The following is a 26,952-nucleotide window of genomic DNA, read 5'->3' on the forward strand; positions in this document are numbered from 1 at the left end:
AAGGGCCCCTTATTCCTTTGGAAATCTGTCTGCACTGAGCCCCTAAGAGACCAGGACCTTGACAACACAGGGCATCTGTAAGGCTCTCTGACCCTCAGAAAAAGTCTCCTCCCTCCATCCTCTTCCACCCATCCTGTCCTGGAGAGAGAACCACCTAAGCCAACCTGTTGACAATCACTGAGCAGCTTGGGGGCTGGAGTTGTGGAGGGTGAGACATGGGTCTTTTCTTGTAAGGTGGGGGCTGTCAGGCTGCAGGAGCCCCTAGGAGATGTCTTAAATGGGCCAAGAGGACTCTGAGGCAGAGGAGGGCTCGAGCTAGAATCAGAGGGATGAAAAGTCAAATAAATTACACAGAAGTGGTCCTAGTGGGAGCCGAGGGAGAAGAGCAGGAAAACGGGGTGAGTAGGTGAGGGGGGGGAAGGGGAAGGCCAAAGAGGGTCTGAAAAGCCAGCCAGACAGGGGAGTTCAAAAGTAGCAAGGCCATGTGGGACCAGGGTTCCCTGCTAGGACACCTGCCTCTGGGCAGCCGCTATTCATCTTTATAAACCAGCAGAAAGAGCCCACCTTGTGCGAAATGGAGTTTCCATTTACTACAACGCTTTAATTTAATTCTCCTTCAGCATCTTCAGCCAGTCAAAACAGTTTGTAATTAGATTTAATGAAGCCCATCACTCTCCAACCACCCACACCCCCACAAAAAATAGCCAAATACACTTTTTTTTTACTCCACCATTCCCAACTTTGGGATAGATCTTTTCTGTTTTTAGATTTCAGGGTCTAAACCTTTTTTTCCTTTCTGCTTCCCTCCCTCTGTTCCCTCTATGGGCAGCTCCTCAGTCGCTCTGCCCTCCTGGATTCTGTGGCTATGATATGAGGATCCCCGGCCCAGGGCCTCCCCTGCGCCCTGTGAGGGCTGAGCCAGGTGATGCTCATGCCTCACAACTCCAACCAGCCCAATCAACTGGGGGCAACAATGCACCCCAACCCTCCCTGCTCCCAGGGGAGCTACAAGCAGCTCCACACTGTGGCCATAAGTCCTGCTGGAGTGGCCAGACATGGCAACCGTGACTAATTGGCAATCTGAGGCTCACTCAGCTCGTGACCCCAAGGGCACCTTTCTGTAGCCGTTATCTGGGAAGGGAAGTGAAAAGAGACCAACCAAAGAGAGCCAGGGAGTGAGCTTGCAAAGACTGTTTTCCTCAGCTTTCAAATCTGGGCTCTCCTGGCAGGGCTTCAAGTAGACTGAGTCATTACCTGTTTATACCCACAGGCCCACATCTCCATGACAAGCACTATAAATGAGAGCTGGCCGGGAATTGGGAGGCAAGGTACGTGCCTTTCACTTTTCAAGAAAGCTGCTGAACCTGCAGTCAACTGCTTGGCCCAGAAGCCTGCAGCCCCACCACAGGGCCAGCCCCACACACCTGCAGGCACCCTGGCAGCTCAGCCCTGGCCAATGCCGGGCCCTTTTTAGCCTTTCCTCTCCCCTCTTCTTTCTGATAGTTCCCAGAGTAGAAGACAGAAGGGGAGTGTCTTATAGAATCTCCCAGAATTCTGGAATGTAAATGAAGGCTGCCAACTGATGGCTTTTCTCCAAAACCAATTCTCTTACCACAAGAGTTTTGGTGCTATGGACCTTCAATATATTCTTTCCTCCCTTCTACCCGAGACCAAAACACTACATCTGGAAGTGGAGCTGTGCCAGGCTATCAGTAGATTTGTGAGGAATCACCTGAAATCCCAGTGCTGTGGGGCTGGCCAGAACAGCTGCTAGCAGGCCTCCGACTCCCACAACTACATGGTTGCACTCACACACCCATGCGCCCCGTGCACACAGGAAGAGGGGCAGAAGCTTTAATTGGTCCTCCTATGAGTCCTCCAGCAACTCATGCAACCCAGCCTTGTTGCTTCATGTCTTCCTGCAACTGCGACTTTTCCATTTTTAACAGATTACTTTGTAAGCTGCAGTAAGAGGACTCAGATACCAACTACTGTAGAGGCATTGGAAGAAATACAGGAGAGAATCGTACCCGCTGGACTGGGCTGTCTTACTTTTAAAACATGCTCTTAAGATGGAGCCAGAGAAACCATCAGGGGAAGCTTGGGGCCAAGAGGGGCCGAGTCCAAACCCCAAAGGACACTGCCCCAAGTGTGCCCTTTCACAGGGGGCAACGAGCACCCCCGCCCCAACCCTCCATCTCTCAAACAAACTGTCTGATTATCAGAGGTGACACAAAACCATGTGAAATTCCTTGGAATCTTAACCAAAAACATCAAGAGCATTTGTGTTTGATTTTACCTAACTTGTGACTACACATGATCTGTTTCAAACAAATGCACACAGCAGGAAGGGGCTTTGAATTCTTTCTGAGCACATCAAACCCTCAGCATGCCACCACTCACAGGCCATGAATGAAGAGACACTCTCACCCCCACACATTGAGAAAACACAGAGGACAGTGCATAGATTTATATTATTGCTGAATACTAAATTTAGAGCTTTCAAGGAGCTTAGTGGCATATCATCCAGCCTGAGTACGGAAGATTAAAGCTCAGAAAAATCACGTTTGAACGTCAGTATTTGTCTTTTTGCAACTTATTTCACTCAACATAATGTGCTCATGGTTCTTCCATGTGGTAGCATGTGTCAGGATTTCCTTCCTTTTCAAGGCTGAGTAATATTCCATTGTGCAGCTCACATTTTAGTGATGGCTTCATTTCTTGATAGACAGTCAGGCTGCTTCCACCTTTTCAGGATAGTAAATAATGCTGCTGTGACGTGGGCATACAAATAGCTCCGAGCCCCTGCTTTCAGTTCTTTAGTGTATATACCCAGAAGTGGAATTGCTGGATCCTAGGATAATTTTAATAACTTTTGCACCAAGATAAAAAATAACTAGTGGTTCTTAAAAAATTAAAAATAAAAACTTTGGATAATAAAGTTGAACTTCCTTAAAGCAACAAATAATTCAAACAACTACCTCACAAGTCTGTAGGATTAGTATCAATTTGTGGCAAACAAACTACATAGTGTACTGGCTACACCATCAGTGAGGCATATTTCTGATGACAAAGTGGTACCAAAAATAGGTCCAGCTGTCCTGAAAACTTTTTCTACAAAGTAATTTCCTGTGAAAAGACAAAATGTCTAATGTTCACTAGCAAAGCACAGCGTTCCACAGATTTCTATTATGCAGCTACCCATACTACATTTTCTAAAAGTATTCTTTATGAACATCGATTCTGAAATAATATCTGAAAAAGAGGTAAACTAAATCCAGAAATCAAAGTCCATTGAGTAACTGAAATGAAGGATCACTTCTGTCATATCTCTGTTGAGATTAACAACACAAGAAAATCTGGATTATGCCACAGAGAAATTTAAATCTAACATAACCAAGGCTAACAAGAGCAAGTGCACATGAGGGCTGGGCATAGCTCATGGGTCCCCTGTGCAGGCTGCAGACACTCTAGAACAGACACTCTCACCTCTTGGTGATCTGGCTCGGCTCCTGCAGATCGGGGTCAAGGTCAAAGATCTCATTATCCAGCAGCCTTCGCAGCGTCACGTCGGCCAGCTGCTCCATGACCTTAAACACCTCATCCAGGTTCAAGAACATGGAGAAGTCACGCTCCTTATTCTGTGTGGTGATTCGGATGGTATCCGTCAGAAAGACATTGGATGTTCTTTCTAATTTCTGGATATCAACCCACGGAACTACAAGTTTAACTGTAAGAGAAAAGGGTGAAATATGTATTATTCCACAAAATTTGAGCCAAACTTGAGTGTGTCAGCAAGGAAATATCCCAAGCTCTCCTTAGGCCAATGTGCAAATGCCTTTTTAAAAAATCTTTTAAGTTTGGGGTACATGTGTAGGTTTGTTATATAGGTAAACTCATGTCACAGGGGTATGCTGTACAGATTATTTCATCACCCAGGTGTTAAGCCTGGTAACCATTAGTTATTTTTTCTGATCTTCTCCCTCCTCCCACCTTCCCCCCTCAAGTAAGCACCTGTGTCAGTTCTTCCCCTCTATGTGTCCATGGATTGTCATCATTTAGCTCCCACTTATAAGTGAGAACATGCAGTATTTGGTTTTCTGTTCCTAGTTTGCTAAGCATAATGACCTCCAGTTCCATCCATGTTCCTGCAAAGGACATAATCTCATTCTTTGTTATGGCAGCACAGTATTCCATGGTGTATATGTACCACATTTTCTTCATCCAGTCTACCAATGATGGGCATTTAGGTTGATTCCATGTCTTTGCTATTGTGAATAGTGCTGCAATGAACATACACATGTATGTGTCTCCATGGTAGAACGATTTATATTCCTGTGGATATACATCTGGTAATGGGATCGCTGTATTGAATGGTAGTTCTATTTTTAGTTCTTTGAAGAATCACCACACTGCTTTCCACAATGGTTGAGCTAATTTACAATCCCACCAGCAATACCATTCTGGACATAGAAACAGGCAAAGATTTTATGCCAAAGATACCAAAAGCAATTCCAACAGAAGCAAAAATTGACAAATGGGATCTAATTAAGTGAAAGAGCTTCTGCACAGGAAAAACAAAACAAAAACAAAAAACCATCAACAGAATAAACAGCCTACAGAATAGGAGAAATTTTTTGCAAACTATGCATCTCACAAAGTTCTAATATCCAGCATCTACAAGGAATTTAAACAAATTTACAAGGAAAAAGCAAACCACCCCACTAAAAAGTGGGCAAAGGACATGAACAGACACTTTTCAAAAGAAGACATACATGTGGCCAACAAGCATATGGGAAAAAAAAGCTCAACATCACTGATCAATAGAGAAATGCAAATCAAAACATAATGAGATGCTACCTCACACCAGCCAGAATGGCTATTATTAAAAAGTCAAAAAGTAACAGATGCTGGCGAAGTTGTGGAGAAAAGGGAATGCTTATATACTGATGGTGTAAATACCTTTAAACCAGACCAGTAAAGAAGAGCACAGACCACTTGCCAGCTATTGGTCAAAACCCAACTCATGTTCTAATGGTTTTCTTAAAGATCTAAGTAAAACTTACCTAGTTGCTGGCTACTGCTTGTTTCAAAGGAACACTATTCTGAAATACCAAGTTAACAATGTATATCTTTCTCAAGAATATTTGAACTTCAACAGTTATGCAAAAGTTTTTGAATCTACATAAATTCTGGTTTCAAATAATATGGGGACCAGGGAAGGCCTTCTGGAGCTGACAAAATCTAAACCGAGTTTTGAAGGATGAATAGGAGTTTCCAACAGGCTAAGTACAGAGAAAGGAGAGAAAGCCAGGTGTACTTTGAAAAGCATTTCAGAAAGAAGGAAGACAAGGATGGCCAAAGTTAGGTCAGAGCACGCTCCAAGGGTGCAGAAGGGTTGTGCAGATAGGGTGTGTATCCTAGAGCATCAGAACCAAGGCTGGTGAGCTGGAAAGGGAAGATAATACCACATGCCAGAAGCCAGCCACAGGAGACACTCAAGAAGAGCCCCTGTAACTGGTTCAACTTGAAATATAAATGAAGAAAGAAGAAATATTACACGCTCACATATGCAGCATCCATACTACTCAACATGAACACTTGAAACAATACTTGGTTCTGGAAGATGTTTCCACGGGAATGACTTTTTAAACTTTCAGTATACAACTGACACTTGTGACTTCTCATATGTGAGCAGTGACTCAGTGCATGAATCTCAAGGGGATATAAGTGAAGAATTCCCCTTCTGTAAGCGACTGCATATCCAGCCAGTCTTCTAAGGGGCAGTCCTGACCTTCAGGGCTGGGAATTTTTGTTAAGAAGTAGAAATACGTTCTACATGTTGAGAAATATTCAGCTATCATGGATGACACTGTGTTTTCAAAACACAATCTATAGCAATTGAAATCCTTTAGTGGTTAAGTAGAAAAAGTGAATTCTCCAGATCTAATCCCTTGCTAGCAGCAGCATATGTAAGGAATCAAGTGCCACCTGGTGTCATCTCCACCATTTGTTTAAATCTGTTCAACTCTTCCTGTTAATGGCCCTTCCTGGGAGCCAACTTTATCTGGAAGAGCCTGCCAGGCCTCACTTACGTTCCTTGCCCAGGAAGAAGGAGTAGAAGCAGAGATGGTTGATGCTGAGGTACAGCCAGCCCTGGCGGGGCACCCTGCCCTTCCAACAGCAGCAGGAGTAGTAGGTGACCAGCTTCTCTGCCTCAGGGAAGTTGAACCTGGCCTCGAACTTCACCAGGGCTTCTCGGAACTTCTCGGGTTCTTCTTCCTGCTCGGCGAGCCTGCTGCTGGTCTCCTCGGCTATCAGAGCCTGACACACACAAAGATGACAGTTCCTGCTCAGTGAGCCAGAATGGGAAGGCAGGGGGTGCAAGAGACAGGAAGCAGGAGGGACTGAGGCACATAGGCCCCCGAGAAGTGTGGGTTGCTTCAACAACAGACACACCTGACGAGGAGAATACCTCAGCCGTGTTATCTGTCAGCCACCCAGACACACAGCTGCAACAGAAAATAAAGGAACGGAGTCAGGGTCAGAAAACCCAAGAATCAGTCTCTTACTCGGCCACTTACTAACCATGACCCTCTGGGCAAATCATTCGATTTCTAATCCCAGTTCTCAAACCAATCATTTTCTAAATCCTCCCTACAGGGATATGAGGATTAAAAGACTGGTTCAAGCCTGTGAATTAGCTGCATCAATCCCAAAGAACTACCCAAGCTTGAGATAAAAGTTAGTCCTTTAAGGGTCTAGGTATGGTAGCTCACACCTGTAATCCCAGCACTTTGGGAGGCTGAGGTGGGCAGATCACTTTAGGCCAGGAGTTCAAGACCAGCCTGGCCAACATGGCAAAGGCCCCACCTCTACTAAAAATACAAAACATTAGCCGGGCGTAGTTGTGCGTCCCTGTAATCCCAGCTGCTTGAGAGGCTGAGGCACAAGAATCACTTAAACCCTGGAGGCAGAGGTTGCAGTGAGCCGAGATGGTGCCACCGCACTTCAACGTGGATGACAGAGTGAGACCCTGCCTCAAAAAGTCTTTTGAGAAAAACTCATGAAGGTCTTCCTCATTCAGTTCAAAAATGTTTGTGTTTAAGGCTACTACATGCCTGACTGTGGCTCACTCTGTAGTCTTAAATGGACACTGGCCAAGGTTCCCAAGGTCATAAATAACCTCCAGTGCACTCAAGTCTATGGGGAAAAAAAGCATCTAAATCTACAGATTTTTTGCCAAAAATGAGTAACAACTAGTGTCCTTCATAATCTGGGGTGGTGGTAGAAGGGCCTAGAATTCAAGCTTGTGGTCTATTTGTTCTTAATTAACAACTCATTGCTAAGATCAGAAATCTAATTTCCCATCCCTGGGAGCTCACCGCAAAATCCTTCCCGGAGAGTATCTTCTTAGTACCTTCACATGAGCAGCTATTTAGGAACCCCTGGGCCCCAAGCCTCACATATGCTATTTGATTGTAAAAATACATTTGTAATTCAAGTCCCAGCTACTCAGGAAGCTGAGGCAGGAGAATTATGTAAGCCCAAAAGTTTGAGGCTACAGTGCACTATGATGGTACCTGTGAATAGCCATGGCACTGCAGCCTAGGCAACACAGCAAGACCCCATCTCTAAATATATGTAGAGCATTTATTTTTATTAACATTTCCCATATATATATGGCATTTATTTTTATTAACATTTCCCCTTTTATAGTAGGTATGTCTCATGAAAAGCTATGTCCTTCAAGACAAGACTACTTTTAGGGTATTGCTGTCAAACCCTGCATTATTATATAAGCTATTTTCAAAATTAAACCTGAGCATTGACATTAAAACAACAATGTAATTGAAATTATTTTTAAAAGAAATTTGGAAACTAGTGAAATTTCACGTGATTTTCATTTTCTTTATTTCCCACGTTTTATTTAACAAGACATTATACATTAATAAAATTCTAGTTAAGGGAGATGAATATTTTTGAAAGGCATATCTAATATATAATTATGCTGAGTCTCCCTTGCTCTGGAAATGAGGCGTGGAGGGATCTTTATGAAGGCTCCAGAGCAGATAGGCAGCAGGCACAGCTGCAGAGTAGGAGTCAGTGGCTTCTGGTGCAGGCATGAGGGTGGCCGTGCAGACCCCTGTCTTTCTTGGGGTGTGGTTTCTGGTTACAGGCACAGCTTGAAACAGGTATTGTTTGTTTTTAAACCATACATCTTTTTTATTCTTAAGTCATAAAAAGGTATCAAAATTAAAAGCAAAAGTTACAGGGTAAGACTTAACAGAACTACTAGGAGCATTAAAGGAAGTGAAAATGGGACTAGGCACAGGGCAGAATCAATTAATGAACATGGGAAGGACAAGGATGGGGAGAACAGTGAGCATGTGCTGAAGATACTAGGGGAGAGGACGTGGTGAAGAATTCCATCTTAGACAAGCATCTAGGTAAAGAAATAACAGGGTAAGATTTCTAAACCCCACTATGTGCTTGAGAGTCATCCTCGCCATTGGCGCTGTCTCTGTCATCCTCTCCTTCCTCGGCCTCTTTTTCATCATCCTTGATCAACTCCAGCTGGTCATCCCCCCAGTCTTCATCATCCAATAGCTCCCCCTCATCAGCAGAGTCATCTGCAACCCCTCAGACTCCATCTTCACATTAGTCCCATCGTTCTTCACAGAGCTGCTGCTCTGCTCCTCTTCTGACTTATCATCAAACAGGGATTTTTAAAAGTCTTATAGAGCCATCGAAGGCTCAGGATATGGGTAGGAAAGCCTCAATTCCCAGATCCTTAGGATCTGGCCAGAGGAAGGGGAGATCAAATATCATGCTGCGCTTCCATGCTCAGGCCAGGCAGGCCCCTCACTCCCCAGCCCTGCCTCCTCAGGACTTACTTTTCAAGGCATTTTAGCTTCAAAGTGTCAGGGACTACAACGTCACCCCATAATATGTCACTTAGGCATAAGGATTATTTTGAGCTGAAGACAACTGAGAAATAGCAAACACCAAAGAGGCTCTCTGTCCTCCCCTGGCATTTGCCTAAAAAAACAGGACCTGTTTTTAAAGGCCCATTTGTCAAGGTGTGCCCTGCTCCTGTACCAGAGAGATAACTTTGACTCAAAACAGGGCTTAGAAGAATCTACATAACAAACCTCACTAAAATAATCCTTAGCTTCCCTGAGTTTCCCATACAGTATGCTGCCCCAAAAGCCTAAAGGCCTTTTCCCTAGTCTTGGCACCTTTCTACAAATGCACTGTTCTTTGCTGAGATGCTATATAAGCCCAAGTGCTAACCACCCCTGTGAGTTACTCATCACTGAGTTTCTTTTTACACATATGCATGCTGTGTGTGTTCATATAAAGTCTGTTTGGCTGGACACAGTGGCTCTTATCTATGATCCCAGCACTTTGGGAAGCCAAGGCGGGAGGGTTGCTTGAGCCCAGGAGTTTGGAACCAGCTTGGGCAACACAGTGAGACCTCATCTCTACAAAAATAAAAAAAATTAGCCAGGTGTGGTAGTGTATGCCTAGAGTCCCAGCTACACGGGAGGCTGAGGCAGGAGGATCGCTTGAGCCCAGGAGGTCAAGGCTGCTGTGAGCCATGATTGCACCACTACACTCCAGCCTGAGTGACAGAGAAAGACCGTGTCTCAAAAACACAGCCAGCAAAAATCAGCTCTGTTTTTCTCTTGCTCATTTTTTGTCAGTGTAATTTCTAGGGCCCCAGCCACAAAATCTAGGAGAGTCAAGGATAAGTTTCCTATTCTACAGAAACTTTTCTAAAATCACTGTAGTGAAAGTTAATTTTCTTCCTCCAAATTAAGAACAGCAACATCTAAATCAAAGAACCACTACAACTTGCATTAGACCAAAACAGGTAAAGTGAGTGTGAAAAATAATGTAGAATGGGGCCTTTCTGTACCTCTCCCAGTGTGATCTGACCCAGAGAAGTGAGCCACAGTTGGCTGGGCCAGGATGAGGGCTGACCCAAGCCTACCACGGACTAGCCCACCCCCCAACCCTACAGGCCAGGGATAACTCCAAGAAGACGTTGCCAAGCTGGCTGGACTTGGGATGCCTTCCCTTTTCATCAGATCCCACAAGTACCCCCAGTCCCCAAAGGAAAAGAATTTGTCCCTCCAAAACCAAAAATTTGCTTTGACACCATTTACTAAAAGCCATAGCACTTGAGGTATTAGAAAGCCAAGCTTTTTGCAGAAAACAAACAAAATCGAAGGGGTAGGATGTTTTACCCTAAGGTAGGAAAACTGTATCACGCGCTAATGTGTTAACGTATTTAATGAGAGAGTTAAATTTAGAATGAGAAACCATCTCTCCCAGCCCGATGGGGTTTTTAAAGCACTGATTACCCATCAGGTTACTGCAGTGAGGTCAGTTATATAAGACTGTAACTCACAGGCAGTATTACAGATACCTCCCAAAACGTTCCTCTATTGCCAACTCAAAACTGAATTGGCTTTAATTACATTTAATTTATATATTTTAAGAATAAACATCTACTTCTAGCAAGAGGAAAGTGCTAGGTTCAACAGAATAGTGTGACAAGATGTCACAGTTGCAAAAAAAAAGTGATTTAAGAGTCAAATAATGTGTTGCTCTGCAAAAACACAAATCTTAACATTATTTTTTTTTTTCTGGGACAAAAAAAGGGCCTTCATTCCTGTAAAGGCTAACAAAAACTAAGCCTGGGAATAAAGGCTTTCTGTTTTAACATGTCAGGTGTATTTTGCTAGACTGACTACAAAATTAAGACAAACGATCAATGAAACTTACTTGGCTTTATGTACTAAGCCAAAAAGTTCAGTTAGTAGAAAAAAACTGTTAGCATGCTACAGTTTTCAGAATGTCTTAAGGAAGAAAGAAGGAAAGAAGGGGAGAAACATTAAACTCAAGGGACCTACCTTTACCTTCCCTTTGACAAAACTGGCAATGTCATCTTTATTATCAAAGACGGACAAGGTGTGGAGGAGATTTTGTTCCAGCCAGTCCCAGTGCTGGTTTATTTCCTCTAATGTTGCACCTGGATTTGTATAGAAAAAGAAGCAGAGATTTAAAAATGCAATGAAAGTGATTCCTAGAACATGAACTCATTTTCCAAATATTACGTATCCCTGTGTTGATGTTATTAAAACATCTGGGCTCTCATACTTGGCCATGGTTCGCCAGCTGAAAATGAAGGCATCCCTGTCGGGGCCATGGTGCTCCTCCCCGCAGCACTGGGATGTGCAAGCATCACTCCCACTGCCACAAGGATGGGCCAGCTGGCCAAGCGAGTTATCGCTGGGACTCTTCTTTGACAATCCCACCCACAGAACTCTGACCATCTGCACTCAAATGACAGAAACATTTGTAATTATTCAGCTACTCCAGCATGGAACAAGCCCGGAGTAGCTCACCGATCCTGAGCAGCCTTGCAAAGTTCTCCCATAAAAGCAAGGGTCCCTTCAAGAGGTAGCAAAGCCCAAGTCCATGGAGGAAGGAGCCTCTTGCCAGGGCTCTGCTGCAGGTCCCAGGGGATACCACTTGCACCCAACATCACTGCAATACAACAAGCAAGGGCCTAGGAAATTTACGGCTTACAAATGTATACTTCATAACATGTATAGCAATGACCTTTAAAAACATACATAAAAAGAGGTCTTATATTACATGTTAAAACAGAAACACAAAAGCATTCAATCATAGACAGCAAATTCATTTTTGAATGACAATTTTTTTGAGTCACCATATTATTAAAGCATTAAGCAAGCTTAGTCATTTTAGTTGTCTCTACTTCCTCTTTATTCCCATCATCTTCACTGGACAACAGGCACTTTGATACAGGGACTGTTCCCCGCTCCTCATGAAGGGCCTGGGACACAGCAGATGCTCAATAAAGTCCACCGACTGGAAGTACACACAGTCCTGGACAACAAAAGGCACATGGGTATCAGGGGTTTCTAGTGTAGCCAGGTTTCCAAAATGGGAAGCAGAAGATACTCTAATAGCAAAGAAATTAAGGAGTGCCAGACAAACAACAGAGCTGAATCATCTAGCCAGTGTGAGAGGGATATGGTGCCTGGAGCCACACATCACTTACCCAAAAGCCAGGCACGGACTGGGCGCAGTGGTTCACGCCTGCAATCCCAGCATTTTGGAAGGCTAAGGCAGGCAGATCACTTGTGGTCAGGAGTTTCAGACCAGCCTGACCAACATGGTAAAACCCTGTCTCTACTAAAAACACAAAAATTAGCGGGGCATGATGGCAAGCACCTCTAATCTCAGCCACTCGAAAGGCTAAGGCAAGAGAATCAGTTGAACCCAGGAGGCGGAGGTTGCGGTGAGCCAAGATCATACCACTGCACTCCAGCCTGGATGACAGAGCACAACTCTATCTTAAAAAAAAAAAAAAAAGCCAGGCATGCATTTGCTCTAAGTCATCTTTTTTTCAGCATGTTATGTGCAGCCTTCCTTTCCTTATAATTAAATATAAACACCCCACACAAGAAGGTGCCAGATGACTGGCTCTGGATTTGTGACTTTGGGGTCCATGAATGTGAAAAACACCTATCTGTAGTAGACTGTTGTTCTGAGTGGGCACTTGGGGAAGAAATAAAAGGAAGTATCTAATAGAATACTTCCTAAGGAATAATGAAAGTTTAAAACAAGCGTGCTTATTTTGTATTTTCCCAATTTTTAGGCAAAGCATTGGCCAAAGCAATGTTCTCCGGTCCTCACTACAGCCATTAGAGCTGGGAGGGCGGGGGAGGGCGGGCCCAGGCTTTTCTCTGCCAGAGGTCTCTATTCACAGGCCACGACTCCCCCGGTCCCTGTACCAAGAGTACTTGGCCAAGGACCCTGCCTTGCTGCCCCTCGGTTGCACCTCCTATGTCCTATTCTCCATGGATCGTAGAAGCCCAAGCAGCAGCCCACTCAGGTGCAGCAGAAACTTCCTCTGAGGTGAGGAGTCCCGGTCCTCTTGCTATCCACTTCCTGCCCTCTGGGAGGGCTCCTGCGGTGTCAGGAAACCCCTGGCCCTTCAGGATTCCTGTCCCTCTTACAATCAGAAAAGCTTATTTTAAAACGAAATCAAACCCAGCTACTCTAGGCTCCCCAGCATGACTCTCTTAAAGCTTCTGACCTTTCCCTACCTGCATTGAGGCCCAGAGCTCTACTTGGTTCCTCAGCTATTTATAACACACACCATGCTGGCCTGACATAGGGGTACATCTGGTTTACCTGCTTTTAAGTCTCTCTGCCCTACTCAGTGCCCCCAGGTGGCGGCCACAAGAACATCCTTCTCTAAATCCAGTGGGTCAGTAATGGTGCCTCTGTCACATAAGCTGGGTTCCACCCAAGCCGAAAATCTTGCACAAGCACCTGGGTGGCCCAGAGCTCTGCTCTTCTGTGGTACTTTAAGACCTGGTCTTCCTAGGTCTTTACCCATTATTATCCATTACAATAAAAACCACTACTCAGAGGACTAAAAAAAAAAAAAAAAAAAAAGAATAAGCTGAAAAGACAGCATTTTATAGTCCCTTTGATCTTTTGCTATATGTTTTCATGGACTCTCTCACTAATCGAGAAGAGAAACCAAGATTTTCAGGAACGAAGAAAAACTAAAGCAGGGAGAAGACTCACTTTTGTGGTACTAGGCTGTTCCAGGCACTATTCACTGATCTGAGATAAAGACTGAACGAGAAAATAGAGGCTCAAGTATTTGTCCAAAATCTTATCAAGTGAAGGGCAAACCAGAGCACAAAATGGCTCTCTACAACCTCAAAGTACTTCGGGGTCCAGGGTCCTTCCATAAAAAGCTACATTTGGGCCAGGCGCGGAGGCTCACGCCTATAATCCTAGCACTTTGGGAGGCCGAGGCGAGTGGATCATGAAGTCAAGAGATCAAGACCATCCTGGTCAACAAGGTGAAACCCCATTTCTACTAAAAATACAAAAAAATTAGCTGGGCATGGTGGTGCACGTCTGTAATCCCAGCTACTCAGGAGGCTGAGGCAGGAGAATTGCTTGAACCCAGGAGGCGGAGGTTGCAGTGAGCCCAGATCATGCCATTGCATTCCAGTCTGGGTAACAACAGCGAAACTCCATCTCAAAAAAAAAAAAAAAAGCTACATTTGAACTTCTTTTTCTTTTTTTTTTTTTTTTGAGATGGAGTCTCGCTGTTGTTGCTCAGGCTGGAGTGCAGTGGCGAAATCTCAGCTTATTGCAACCTCCACCTCCCAAGTTCAAGCAATTCTCCTGCCTCAGCCTCCCGAGTAGCTAGGATTATAGGCACATGCCACCATGCCTAGTTAATTTTTGTATTTTTAGTAGAGACAGAGTTTCACCATGTGGGTCAGACTAGTCTTGAACTCCTGACCTCAAGTGATCCACCCACCTCGGCCTCCCAAAGTGCTGGAATTATAGGCATGAATGACAGTGCCTGGCCCTGCTACATTTGAATTTTTAAGTATCATTTACATCATCTTCATCACCATCACCCTTACATGAAGTCCAGTTCTTGCTACGGCTGGGCAGTAAAAGAGATACTTGGCACTTCCACTTGCAGCAAGCTCTCTTCCTCTATTCCTATCCTCCAAAATGCATCTTTCTGGATGACCTGATACAGGTTTTCATTTATTTCATTTATCCTGCTATTAAGTTCACAGGGACTAACACTGTTAACTGGTAACAGCTAAACACATGCTTCTTCCTCAACTGATAACTTTAGTTGACATGAATAAATTATCATCAAGCCCCAACACAATATATTCCTATGGAATTAAGATTTGAGACGAAGTCATCAAAAATCTAGAATTTTATTCTTTAAAAAAAAAATTCTGCCTACTGGGAAGGAGCTTATCATAGAGAAAGATAATTCTAAAACAAAAACAAACCCATATCTCACAAGAGAAAATAAACCACACATTAAAAAAAAAAAATCTATCTCTGAGCCATAGTAAGGTTTTGTTCCAATCTACCCTGCTACTGAATATAAGACATAATTGTACGCTTCTCTCAGCAAAGACAATCAATATGATGAAACTTTTCCACCCTACTGGCTTCTACTTCCTACAAAAGTTGCCAAATGGCAGGGAAATTTTCCAGACTATAATTTCCTCTGCAAGAAAGTCTTATGATGGGTTCCACAAATTCCACAAATGAATGCAAGCCGACTGCACATCCATGACGGCAAAAGATTAAAAGGGAAAGTCCTTCAGTATATGTCACATACCACAGTTCTGAAACTACACTACAGCTGTGTTTTTCAAATTACATAAAGTAGCACATCTGAAAATACCTTTTTTCAAGAAAAAAATATAATAGAAAACAGAAGACACGCAAACTCCTAATGGTAGCTACTCGTTTGTAAAATATTTGTTAGAGTTATGCACAAACACACCTGAATATACTTCTGTCTGTAGGTCACGGTCAAAAAAAAGATTGAAAGCCACTGCATTATAGACATACAAGCAGTGGGAAGGGCAGAGAAGAGAAAACAAGAAACTGAGACTGCATCATCCACTGAAGACACAGGATGATAAAAAGCCTACAAATTAACCCAGTACCACAGCAGTGTTCTCACTGCTGCTGCTGCTGACTTTCCAAAACCAAGACAGAGGAGACTGCTACTATGGCCTGAATTTTGTCTACCCAAAATTCATGTTGAAGCTCTAGCTCCCAATGGAGTATATTAGGAGATGGCACTTTTAAGGAGGTATAAGGTTAAATAAGGTTATTAAAGCAGGGCCCTAGTTTGGCCCTTATAAGAAGAGACACCAGGGAAATGCATCCACAGAGAAAAGGCTATGTGAGGACACAGAGAGAAGGCCGCTGTCTGCAATCCAAGGGGAAAGGCCTCACCAGAAACCAACCCCACTGGCACCTTGATCCTGGACTTCCCAGTCTCTAGAACTGTGAGAAATAAATGCTTGTTATTTAAGCTACTCAGTGTGTACAGAGGGCTGGGGATGGGGTGGGGGTGGGGAACAGCACTAGCAAACTACCACAGCTGTCTAAAACCAAAATTTATTGTGGAGTGTTATGGAAGTTCAATTAGCAAAATTACGCCTCCAATTTTGAAAAAACAGACTTTCATTTTCTAAGAAACTGAAATTCCAGTGAATGTTAAACTTTACCCCATAAGAAGTCAAAAGTCAGACTTACAAACGCCTCTGCAAAACTAAAATTCAGTATTAGAAACCTCAGGTAAGACCACAGAACAAACAACACTGATGACTTAGGCGTAACCAAACAATCCATGTTCTAAGAACAACCAGAGGTGGTCAACGGGTGAAATTTTCTGCATGCCTGACATGTGTCGGGAATTTTGTTCCATAAACCATACACATAGTATCACTTATCACCACAAAAATATTACAAGGTAACTGCCAGTATTTTAATTTTCTAGGTGAGAAGAGCGAAGTGAAGAAAATAACCAATCTGAAAGCCAGTACATCTGACTCAGGCCTGGCTCTGCCTGTGACATCACCATTGATGGAAGCTCCCAGTAGCAGAGTCACACTGAAACGCACACACAATATTTATTCTCTTAGGTTTTCCCCAGAGGTATTTTCAGAAACTAAAACAAACATCTCATTGTCTATGCTTACAGCTTCTGCATGAACACTGCCACAAATAATTTGATCCAAGTTTGTTTTAAAAAGCAGCTGCTTCTCTCTGCAGAGCAAATAGCCAACTGAATTAAGGGCCTTCTCCAGCCACCTAAGTCCTCATCAACAATGAAATGGGCATTCTGTGTGCATAGTTCAGATCCGTTCTTCTGAAATGACAAGACATTTCCCTATAGGCCAAACACTAACCATCTACTGTCTATATGCCTGGGCTAACAGCCATACAGACTACAAAGGAGCTAGTTAAAAGTTAACTGTCATGGCAGTGTCATTCCCAAATCTCACTCAACACTCACCCTGTGCAGAGTAACTCAGGATCAAAGAATTCAAGCAAAAATTACAAATGAAGGACAGAGCCGGGCACGGTGGCTCACACCTGTAATCCCAGCACTTTGGGAGGCTGAGGTGGGTGGATCACGAGGTCAAGAGATCGAGACCATCCTGGTCAACATGGTGAAACCCCGTCTCTACTAAAAATACAAAAAATTAGCTGGGCATAGTGGTGCGTGCCTGTAATTGCAGCTACTCAGGAGGCTGAGGCAGGAGAATTGCCTGAATCCAGGAGGTGGAGGTTGTGGTGAGCCGAGATCGTGCCATTGCACTCCAGCCTGGGTAACAAGAGCAAAACTCCGTCTCAAAAAAAAAAAAAAAAAATGAAGAAGAAAAAGGGTTGGAACAAAAAGCCTTCCATTTTCAGGAAGCTCACATTCTTCAAGTGGACACTATATCATCTAAACTGTAAGTCTAAAGCTGTATCTTTAAAAGAACATATAAAATGATCATCCCATCATCATGACTTACAAGATTTTCAGCCTGTATATTTCTCACTAAAGTGTTTAAGAAAATAAGCTTTAAATGTTTCTTTTCACAAATTTCCTTGACTTTTTTTTTTGCCTTCAAGTGAAATTAAGGAATCCTAAGAGTGACAGACAATCTCTTTGACACTAAAATAGCCTTTTAATTTATAATTGAAATGGTCACTAAAATGTGCTTGTATTAGTACCATTCATTAGACACACTTTTCAGAAATAAAAGCAGGAATAGAAGACACAGAAAGGGCCGGGCGCGGTGGCTCAAGCCTTTAATCCCAGCACTTTGGGAGGCCGAGGACGGTGGATCACGAGGTACATGGTGAAACCCCGTCTCTACTAAAAATACAAAAAATTAGCTGGGCGTGGTGGCGCGTGCCTGTAATCCCGGCTACTCGGGAGGCTGAGGAAGGAGAATTGCCTGAACCCAGGAGGCGGAGGTTGCAGTGAGCCGAGATCGCGCCATTGCACTCCAGCCTGGGTAACAAGAGCTAAACTCCGTCTCAAAAAAAAAAAGAAGACGACAGAAAAACATGATCTATGACCAAATGAAAAATCAGTAAGTAAAAACAGTCAGAAATGATACAGACAATAGAATCAGTAGACCAAGACATAAAACTGCTATTATAAATATACTCTAAGGCCGGTGCAGTCACTTACACCTATAATCCCAGCACGTTGGGAGGCCAAGACAGGCAGATTACCTGAGGTCAGGAGTTTGAGACCAGCATGGTCAACATGGTAAACCCCATCTCTACTAAAAATATAAAAGTTAGTTGAGTGTGGTGGTGGAAGCCTGTAGTCCCAGCTACGCAGGAGGCTGAGGCAAGAGAATTACTTGAACCCAGGAAGCGGAGGTTGCAGTGAGCCAAGATCACACCACTGCACTCCAGCCTGGGTGACAGAGCAAGACTCTGTCTCAAAAAAATAAAATAAAATAAATATAAATATACTCTCTATGTTCAAATGGTAGAAGAAGGCACAAGCCCATTAAGAAGCCAAATGGAAGATATTTATTTTAAAAAGACCCCACTAAAACCTTTATGAATGAAAAATACAGTATTTAAATAAGATTAAATCAATAAGGGGGAGAAATCAATTCTTAAAAAATTGATAAATTTAACTATTGGGTTATTAAAATAATTATAGAAAAAAATAACTAAACAGTGTTTTGCCTACACATATGTATATGCATACCTCAAAAATATTGTGGGTTCAGTTCCAGACCCATTAAATTAAGCAAATATCACAATAAAGCAAGTCACACAAATTTTTTGGCTTCCTAGTGCATATAAAAGTTATACTGGCTGGGCGCAGTGGCTCACACCTGTAATCCCAGCACTTTGGGAGGCTGAGGTGAGCGGATCACTTGAGGCCAAGTTTGAGACCAGCCTGGCCAACATGGTGAAACCCCATCTCTACTAAAAATACAAAAACTAGCCAGGCGTGATGGTGTGCACCTGTAATCGTAGCTACTCAGGAGGCTGAGGCAGGAGAATTGCTGGAGCCTGGGAGGTGGAAGTTGCAGTGAGCTGAGATCGAATGCCACTGTACTCCAGCCTAGGCAACAGAACAAGACTGTCTCAAAAAAAAAAAAAAAAAGGTATATTGACACTAGACTGTAGTCTATTAAGTGCACAATCACATTATTACAAATCCTCCATCTCCTCTCTCCTGCTATTTCTGGTGGCCTCTGGCCACCTATTTGTATGATGGAGATACAGCCAGTGGCTATGGAAGGAAGGTGCTCTCTGGCTGGCAGAGTGTTTAGGACTTTAGTTCTTACTCCAAGAGCACCTTGCTAAATCTAAACAACCAGCTGTCTCTAAACAACCTGGCTTGGTCTCACACACATTATTAAAATAATGAATCTTCCTCTCATAAAGTAGACCTACAGCCACGACAATCTACTGTACTGGCCTTTAAGGCATTTCGTTCCAAATACTGCATGGGAAGAGTAAAATGTTCTCTCTTCGAGAGCCCGGGTGACACTTAATCACAGATGAACAAGCTTGAAGAATACGGTTTTCAGACTGTCATGGGGGATGTTGAGATTAGGGACAGCCATGCCTTGGAGATATTGTGGGTTTGGTTCCAGACCACTGCAATAAAGCAAATATCACAATTAAGTGAGTCACTTACAAGTTTTTTAATTTCCCAGCGCATATAAAAATTATGTTCATGGTATGCTGTAGTCTATTAAGTGTGTGATAGCATTATGTCTTTTAAAAAGTACATACTTTAGAGATTACTTTATTGCTTAAAAAAAAGTTCATGATTATCTGAGCCTTCAGTGAGTCACAGTCTTTTTGCTGGTGGAGGGTGTCTTGCCTCAATGTAGATGGCTGCTGACTGATCATTACGCTGGTTGCTGAAAGTTGGGGTGGCTTTAACAACTTCTCAACATAAGACAACAGTGAAGTTTCTTACATGATTGACCTCCCTTTCTTGAAGATGCTGTTGACAGCATTTTGCCCACAGTAGAACTTCTTTCAGATTTGGAGTCAATTCTCTCAAACTGCTGCTTATGAACTAAGGTTTATGAAATACTCTAAATCCTTTGTTGTCATTACAACAATGTTTAAAGCATTCAACAATGTTTCAGCAGCCTCTTCACCAGGAATAGATTCCCTCTCCAGAAGTCACTTTCTTTGGTCATCCATGAGAAGCAACTCCTCATCCACTGAAGTCTAATGAAATTGCAGCACTTCAGTCCCATCTTCAGGCTCCACTTCTAATTCCAGTGCTCTTGCTGTTTCCACCACATTGCAGTGACTCCCTCCACTGAAACCTTGAACCCCTCAAAGTCACCCATAAGGGTCAGAATCAACTTCTTCCAAACTCCATTAATGCTGGTATTTTGACCTCCTTTTAAGAAGAGAAATGTACCTAAGGGCATCTAAAATGCCGAATCCTGACCATGACCTGCAGTAGCCGCTGAAGAACCTGGGAAGGAATGCATCTTTTCTTCTGTAGTCTTGAGTCGAAAACTCTTGGTCACCTTGGTAATACCAGGTTGGACGTCCAAAGTTGCAGAAAAAAGACCAGAACTTTCAGGAAAAAACTTACTGTATCAGGCAAAAGTGAAGTCAATGTTCCAGGAAGTTCTTCCCAAAAAACAGGCAGCTGTCTCTGGAAAATGTAACCACAGTGGTGGTGTGTCAACCCAAGCTTTTACCCTTAAAATTTCTGACTCTGGAAAAACCAGAGAAAATACACCAAGCAGCACAGGATACAATTAGCCAACAAGAAATGGCAGAAAAGGAACAATGGCAAATAACCCACTGGATGATAACTCAGCACTTTAGGGAACCATCAGCCTTGTCTACCATTTAACAATAACTTGACTGGGTGCGGTGGCTCATGCCTGTAATCCCAGCACTTCAACCAGGTGGATCCCCTAGGGTCAGGAGTTCAAGACCAGCCTTGCCAACATAATGAAACCCTGTCTTTACTAAAAATACAAAATTTAACAGGGTGTGGTGTGGGTGCCTGTAATCCTAGCTACTCAGGAGGCTGAGGCAGGAGAATCCCTTGAACCCAGGAGGCAGAGGCTGCAGTGAGTGAAGATTATACCAATGCACTCCAGCTTGGGCAACAGAGCAAGATTCCATCTCACAAAAAAGAAAAAAAAACAAAAACTAGAAAATAAGGTGCATCCGTACACCAAAAGTAGTATTTGTTAATAGTATTAATAAAATTGGTAATATTCATACAAATAATATAAAAATACTCAAGATTGATAAAACTTGATTGTGAATTTAAACACTTTGGTTTGCATTAAACATAAGCAGTTAAACTTTCAACCAAATTTTACAGGGCTTTTTCCTCAAGTCATATTTTCAGGATTGCAAAATAACTTCTTATTCACTATTCTTATTGCTTTCAGTTTTAGAGATAACATTCTTGGGCACAAGGGACTAAAAATATTTATATACAGAGCATGTTTACATTTGTATTAAAAACCTAAATTTGAAGATACATTCTAACCTTACATAAAGTTCATGTTGGGTTTTTATATTACATAATTAAAAAAAACTTTTTTAACCAATTTTCTGTGTTACATTAAATACTATTAAGTATATTTTGGGACCAACTGATCCTACCAGTAATGACAAAACTGTCTTAAAACAAATATATTTTCTTTTTTTTTTTTTCCTGGCATTCTCATTCTGTCACCCAGACCGGTGCATGGTGGCACAATCTCAGCTCACTGCAACCTCTGCCTCCCAGATTCAAGCAATTCCCCTGACTCAGCCACCTCAGTAGCTGGGATTACAGGCGCCCACCACCACACCCAGCTAATTTTTTTTATTTTTACTAGAGACAGAGTTTCACCATGTTGGCCAGGCTGGTCTCGAACTCCTAACTTCAGGTAATCTGCTTGCCTCGGCCTCCCAAAGTGCTGGGATTACAGGCGTGAGCCATGGCGCCTGGCCAACAAATCTGATTTTTAAGAAATCCTCACCTATTCTGTAGTCTGCTAAGCTTATAATTACATTAATTTCAAGGACTTGAGAACTACATTTCTGCCTTTATCATTCAGCTATCAAACAATTACAAACCTAAAAACAGTTACTGTAATTATCTATATAAGCCTAAATAATATCAACTTGAAAGACCCCATGAGGTAAATATGAACATTAAACTTGGATTTTTAATTCTAAAAGACTATACCTAAGCCTATGATAGGTATATTGCTAAGAGTATCTTTGTAAATTCTGAATATAATTCTTGGGGGTTTGCTGCAGTTAATAATAGGCAATTTAAATTAGCATAGACCTTAAGGCCTGTTTGAGTTATTAGGCACCGTAAAGGAGGTTAGAAATGTGGTCATTCTTTAGTAAATTGTTATTGATTGGTAGGTGATATTTTCTCACATATTAAGTAAATGTAAAAGCTTTGGGTATTAGAGACTAGCTTTCTATAACACTAACCATTATTTGGTAATAGAATTTTTAAATGATGAAAGGTATTACATGTTTTAGAAATTTCATTGAGGTCCAGATAAGAGCAGTAAACAATGGAGATAAGTGTGCATGTGTTTTTCCTCAGTTTAATTTTAAATAATTTACTATTGTACCCTCATTTTACAAGTGTGCAGGAAAAAAAAAAAGTTTTCAAGGAACACAGATTAAATTCACTAGGTTCAAATATGCTTCCTTAAATAATTTAAAATTTGCTGTGTGAAACTTAAAAGTGTTTTTAAAGACCCAAAATAAAAGTACTACAAATAAAAAACCAAACAATAAAATAACATGGTGAATTCTTTCCACATGGTTTTCAATTGACTTTGCCCAGCTCAATCAGAGGAATCACTGTCTATGCAGCAATAGCCTTATGAAATGTATTTCTTAAATAATAAGACTTAAAAGTTAAAATTACTCCTTGACTCATGGGCTACAGAATGGATGTTGTATGAGCAGACATGAAAGCAAGATGAATCTCCTTACATATCTCCATCAGAGCTCTTGGGTAACCAGGTAGATTGTCAATGAGCAGTAATACTTTGAAAGGAATCTTTTTTTCTGAGCCGGAGGTTTCAACAGCAGGTGTGTTAGTCTGTTTGCATTGCTATTAAGGAATACGTGAGGTTGGGTAATTTATAAAAGAAAGAGGTTTATTTGGTTCACAGTTCTGCAGGCTGTATGGAAAGCATTGTACCAGCATCTGCTCCTGGTGATGCCTCAGGAAGCTTACAATCATGGCAGAAGGCAAAGGGGGAGCAGGTGTGTCAAAAGGTGTGTGTGTGAGAGGGAGAAAGAGAGAAGGAATAAGACAGAGAAGGGAGAGGCCCTAGGCTCTCTTAACCAACCAAATCTTGCGTGAACTGAGCAAGAACTCACTCATCACCAAGGGGATGGCACCACACCAGCAGTCCTCAAACTTTTTGGCACCAGAGACCGATTTTGTGGAAGACGATTTTTCCAGGGACCATGGGGGATGGTTTCAGGATGAAACTGTTCTATCTCAGATAATCAGGCGTTGGTTAGATTCCATAAGGAGCACTCGACCTAAATACCATGCATGCACAGTTCACAATAGGGGATCACACTCCTATGAGAATCTAACACCACTATTGATCTAACAGAAAGCATAACTCAGGCAGTAATGTGCACTTGCTTGCTGCTCACCTCCTGCTGTGCAGCCCAGTTCCTAAGAGGCCATGAATTAGTACCTACCTGGTACCAATCTGCGGCCTGTGGATTAAGGACCTATGCACTAAGCCATACATGAGGGTTCCACCCCCATGACCCAAACACTTCCCACTAGGCCCACCTCCAACGTTGGAGGTTGCATTTCAACATGAGGTTTGGAGGGGACAAAACACCCAAATCATATCAGTGGGCTTCAGATATTCAGTCAACTATGCTATAAACAGATGTGCTGTCATGCAGGCTTTGTTGTTCCATTTATAAAGCACAGGCAGAATACAGTTACCATAGTTCTTAAGGGCCCTAGGATTTTTTAGAGTGGTTAATGAGCACTGGCTTCAACTTAAAGTCACCAGGCATGTTAGCCCCCACTAAGAGCGGCTTTGAAGCCAGGCACTGACTTCTCTCTAGCTATAAAATTCCTAGATGGCATCTTCTTCCTAGAAGGCTCTTTAATCTACATTGTTTTAAAATAGGTTGTGTAGTGTGGCCACCTCATTGATGAGCTCTGCTAGATCTTCTAGGTATTATAACTCACTGCAGCTTCTCCATGAGCACTTGCTGCTTCACCTTGTACTTCTTTCATCAAACGTTATGAACCAATGTATGCTAGCTTCAAAATTTCTTCTGCAGCCTCCTCACTTCTCTCAACCTTCATAGAATTTAAGGAAGTCAGAGCTTTGCATGGATTAGGCTTTGGCTAAAAGAGATGTTGCAGCTTGTTTGATCTTCTATACCAACCACGAAAACTTTCTCCACAGAAACAATAAGTCTGTTTGCTTTCTCATCATTTATGTGTTCACTGGAGTAGCACTTTGAATTTCCTTCCAGAACTTTACCTTTGCATTTACAACTTTAACAATCTTCAAAGTACAATAAAGTAAAATACAATAAAAGGAAGTATACCTGTAGTTAAATGTATTCTAATACCACATAGAGCTGCAAAACCTTAAAATCTTATTCAACTATTCTTAACAGCAATATTGATATTATTTATAAATGGTGTGTGTATATATATACTAGATACACAGACAATTATGTGAACATTGTTTGAAATACGATTTTTAGTGTAAGAGAAGAGGAAAACAAATATAAAATCAAAGTTAAGTTTTAACTATGTAGTTTTACAGTTGAATTGGAAAAGTCAGTATGAAGTCATTATTTATTTTTCTTTATCATCACACATACTTTTTAGGTTCACACTTACTTGAAAAGCCTTACAGGCAATGATAATCCAGTAACAATGAGACACCCTACAGCCTAAACTGTGGTCCCTAAATACCATTAAATATGCATTGCATACCCATTAAAAAGGAGCCACGTCTACTTGAGGAATGGCTAATTTCAAATAAAAGATAGGAAAGGTACAAGCTGAGCATTTCACAGCTTGTTGGACAGAAAGTGAGGAAGCACTTGAGACAAAAAAGTCATAGAATAAAATCATAGAAGTTGGCTGGGCAAGGTGGCTCACACCTAACACTATTAGGTGTATTCCCATCCTAACACTTTGGGAGGCCAATGTGGGCAGATCACCTGAGGTCAGGAGTTCAAGACCAGCCTAGCCAACATGGTGAAACTCTGTCTCTACGAAAAATACAGAAAACTAGCCAGGCATGGTGGCATGTGCCCGTAGTCCCAGCTACCAGGGAGGCTGAGGCAGGAGAATTGCTTGAACCTGGGAGGCAGAGGTTGCAGTGAGCCAAGGGGAAAAAAAAAAGTCACAGAAGTCACAGGAAGGGTGATATAGTTAGACTTTGTGTCCCTACCTATCTCTTCTTGAATTATAATTCCCATAATTCCCAAGTGTCAAGGGAGAGATCAGATGGAGGTAACTATATCATGGGGGCAGCTTCCCCCATGCTGTTCTCATGATAGTGAGTGAGTTCTCACATAATATGATGGTCTTACAGGGGCTCTTCCCGCTTCGCTCAGCATTTCTCCGTCCTGCTGCCTTATGAAGACGGTGTCTTGCTTCCACTTTGCACCTTCCACCATGATTGTAAGTTCTCTGAGCCTCCCCAGCCATGCTGAACTGTGAGTCAATTAAACCTCTTTCCTTTATAAATTGTCCAGTCTCAGGCAGTTCTTTATAGCAGTATAAAACAGACTACAAATGGGCTCTAATGGGCAGAAGATGGTTCAATCTACATACCAAAAAAATCCAGCAATTAACCGAAACACACTGAACATATTTTGAAACTCCTGGCTTATAGTATTCATTGTATATTTCTTTCAACATTTTTGTATGTTTGAAAATTTTCATAATGAAATGCTAGGAGCAGGGCATCTTAACTTTAAAATCCTATTAAAAGGGGGAGAAGGGAGAGAGAAAAAGAAAAGGAAGTTAAAACAGAAGAATAATAATTCACTTGTCATCACCGAAGATGACCAGGGCACCAACTCCTTACCCTAACAGTAGGCAACTGTAGGGCAAAGGGAGGCATTTTACCCCATGTTTTCTAAATAAACTATATCTCAGGGTGACGAAATAGCCCTAGTTGAGGAGGCAAAGTTCTTCTTTACAGATAACTCAAGCTAGCAGTTGTAAAAGGAATGATCAAATTAGAAAACCAACATTTCATGATCCATAGAGAAAAAGTGAATTCAGGCAATGATCATAACGGAAAAAATCTTTGACAAAAGCTTGATGCGGGAGTATGAATTGGAAGCTGTCACCTGAACTCATGAACTAATCTTAGCATCAATAAGAGCAAGACATACAGATAATACATACCTCCTGAGATAATGCAAAATAAAATACATGGTACTGTCTATTGAGTATTCTTCCTAAAAACAGTTGAACCTACATTTAATTAAACCTTTATTAGTAATTTCCAGTTTCCAGGAAACATGAAGGAAAGTACACTAAGTTAAATAATGCCCCGGGGGAGAAAACAGACTGTGCAGCCAGTGGGATATTTCACATAAAAATTGGCCCAACTTCTTCAACAAGTCAGTGGCATGAAAAGAGGGAGGGGGAGGCAAGAGGGCTAAAACATCGAAACTGCCTTTGCAAAAATTATAACTGAGAAAATTAAGATAGCGAAAGAGATCTGCTCTAACCAATCTTTATCTTGCCTTTAACCTTCAAACTGCCCTTAGTCATTCCTGGGCTTGGGCCAAGCTAACTTTGGGAGACATTTAGGTGATAGTATAAATGATGCATTAGTCTGTTCTCACATTACTATAAAGAAATACCAGAGACTGGGTAATTTATAAAGAAAAGAGGTTTAAATGGATCATGGTTCTGCAGAAGCACAGCAGCTTCTGCTTCTGGGGAGCCCCAGGAAGCTTCCAATTATGCTGGAAGGCAAAGTGGGATATCACACATAGTGGGAATAGGAGCAAGAGATG

General features: G+C 42.2%; 1 protein-coding gene across 4 annotated transcripts in view; it reads right to left on the bottom strand.

Moving 5' to 3' along the window:
- The window catches only part of TBC1D8 (TBC1 domain family member 8), a 134,110-nt gene that overhangs the window by 34,129 nt on the left and 73,029 nt on the right, over positions 1–26,952 (bottom strand). For all 4 annotated transcript variants that reach the window (XM_035271762.3, XM_002757434.6, XM_035271761.3 and 1 more), the window contains exons 3-5: positions 10,926–11,044; positions 6,096–6,324; positions 3,490–3,730 (exon numbers count right to left, since the gene is read on the bottom strand). In XM_035271762.3, the coding sequence (XP_035127653.1) occupies positions 3,490–3,730; positions 6,096–6,324; positions 10,926–11,044 (589 nt within the window). The remainder of the gene's footprint in view (positions 1–3,489; positions 3,731–6,095; positions 6,325–10,925; positions 11,045–26,952) is intronic.

Source organism: Callithrix jacchus, chromosome 14, assembly GCF_049354715.1.
Source record: "Callithrix jacchus isolate 240 chromosome 14, calJac240_pri, whole genome shotgun sequence".
Classification (NCBI taxonomy): Eukaryota; Metazoa; Chordata; class Mammalia; order Primates; family Cebidae; genus Callithrix; species Callithrix jacchus.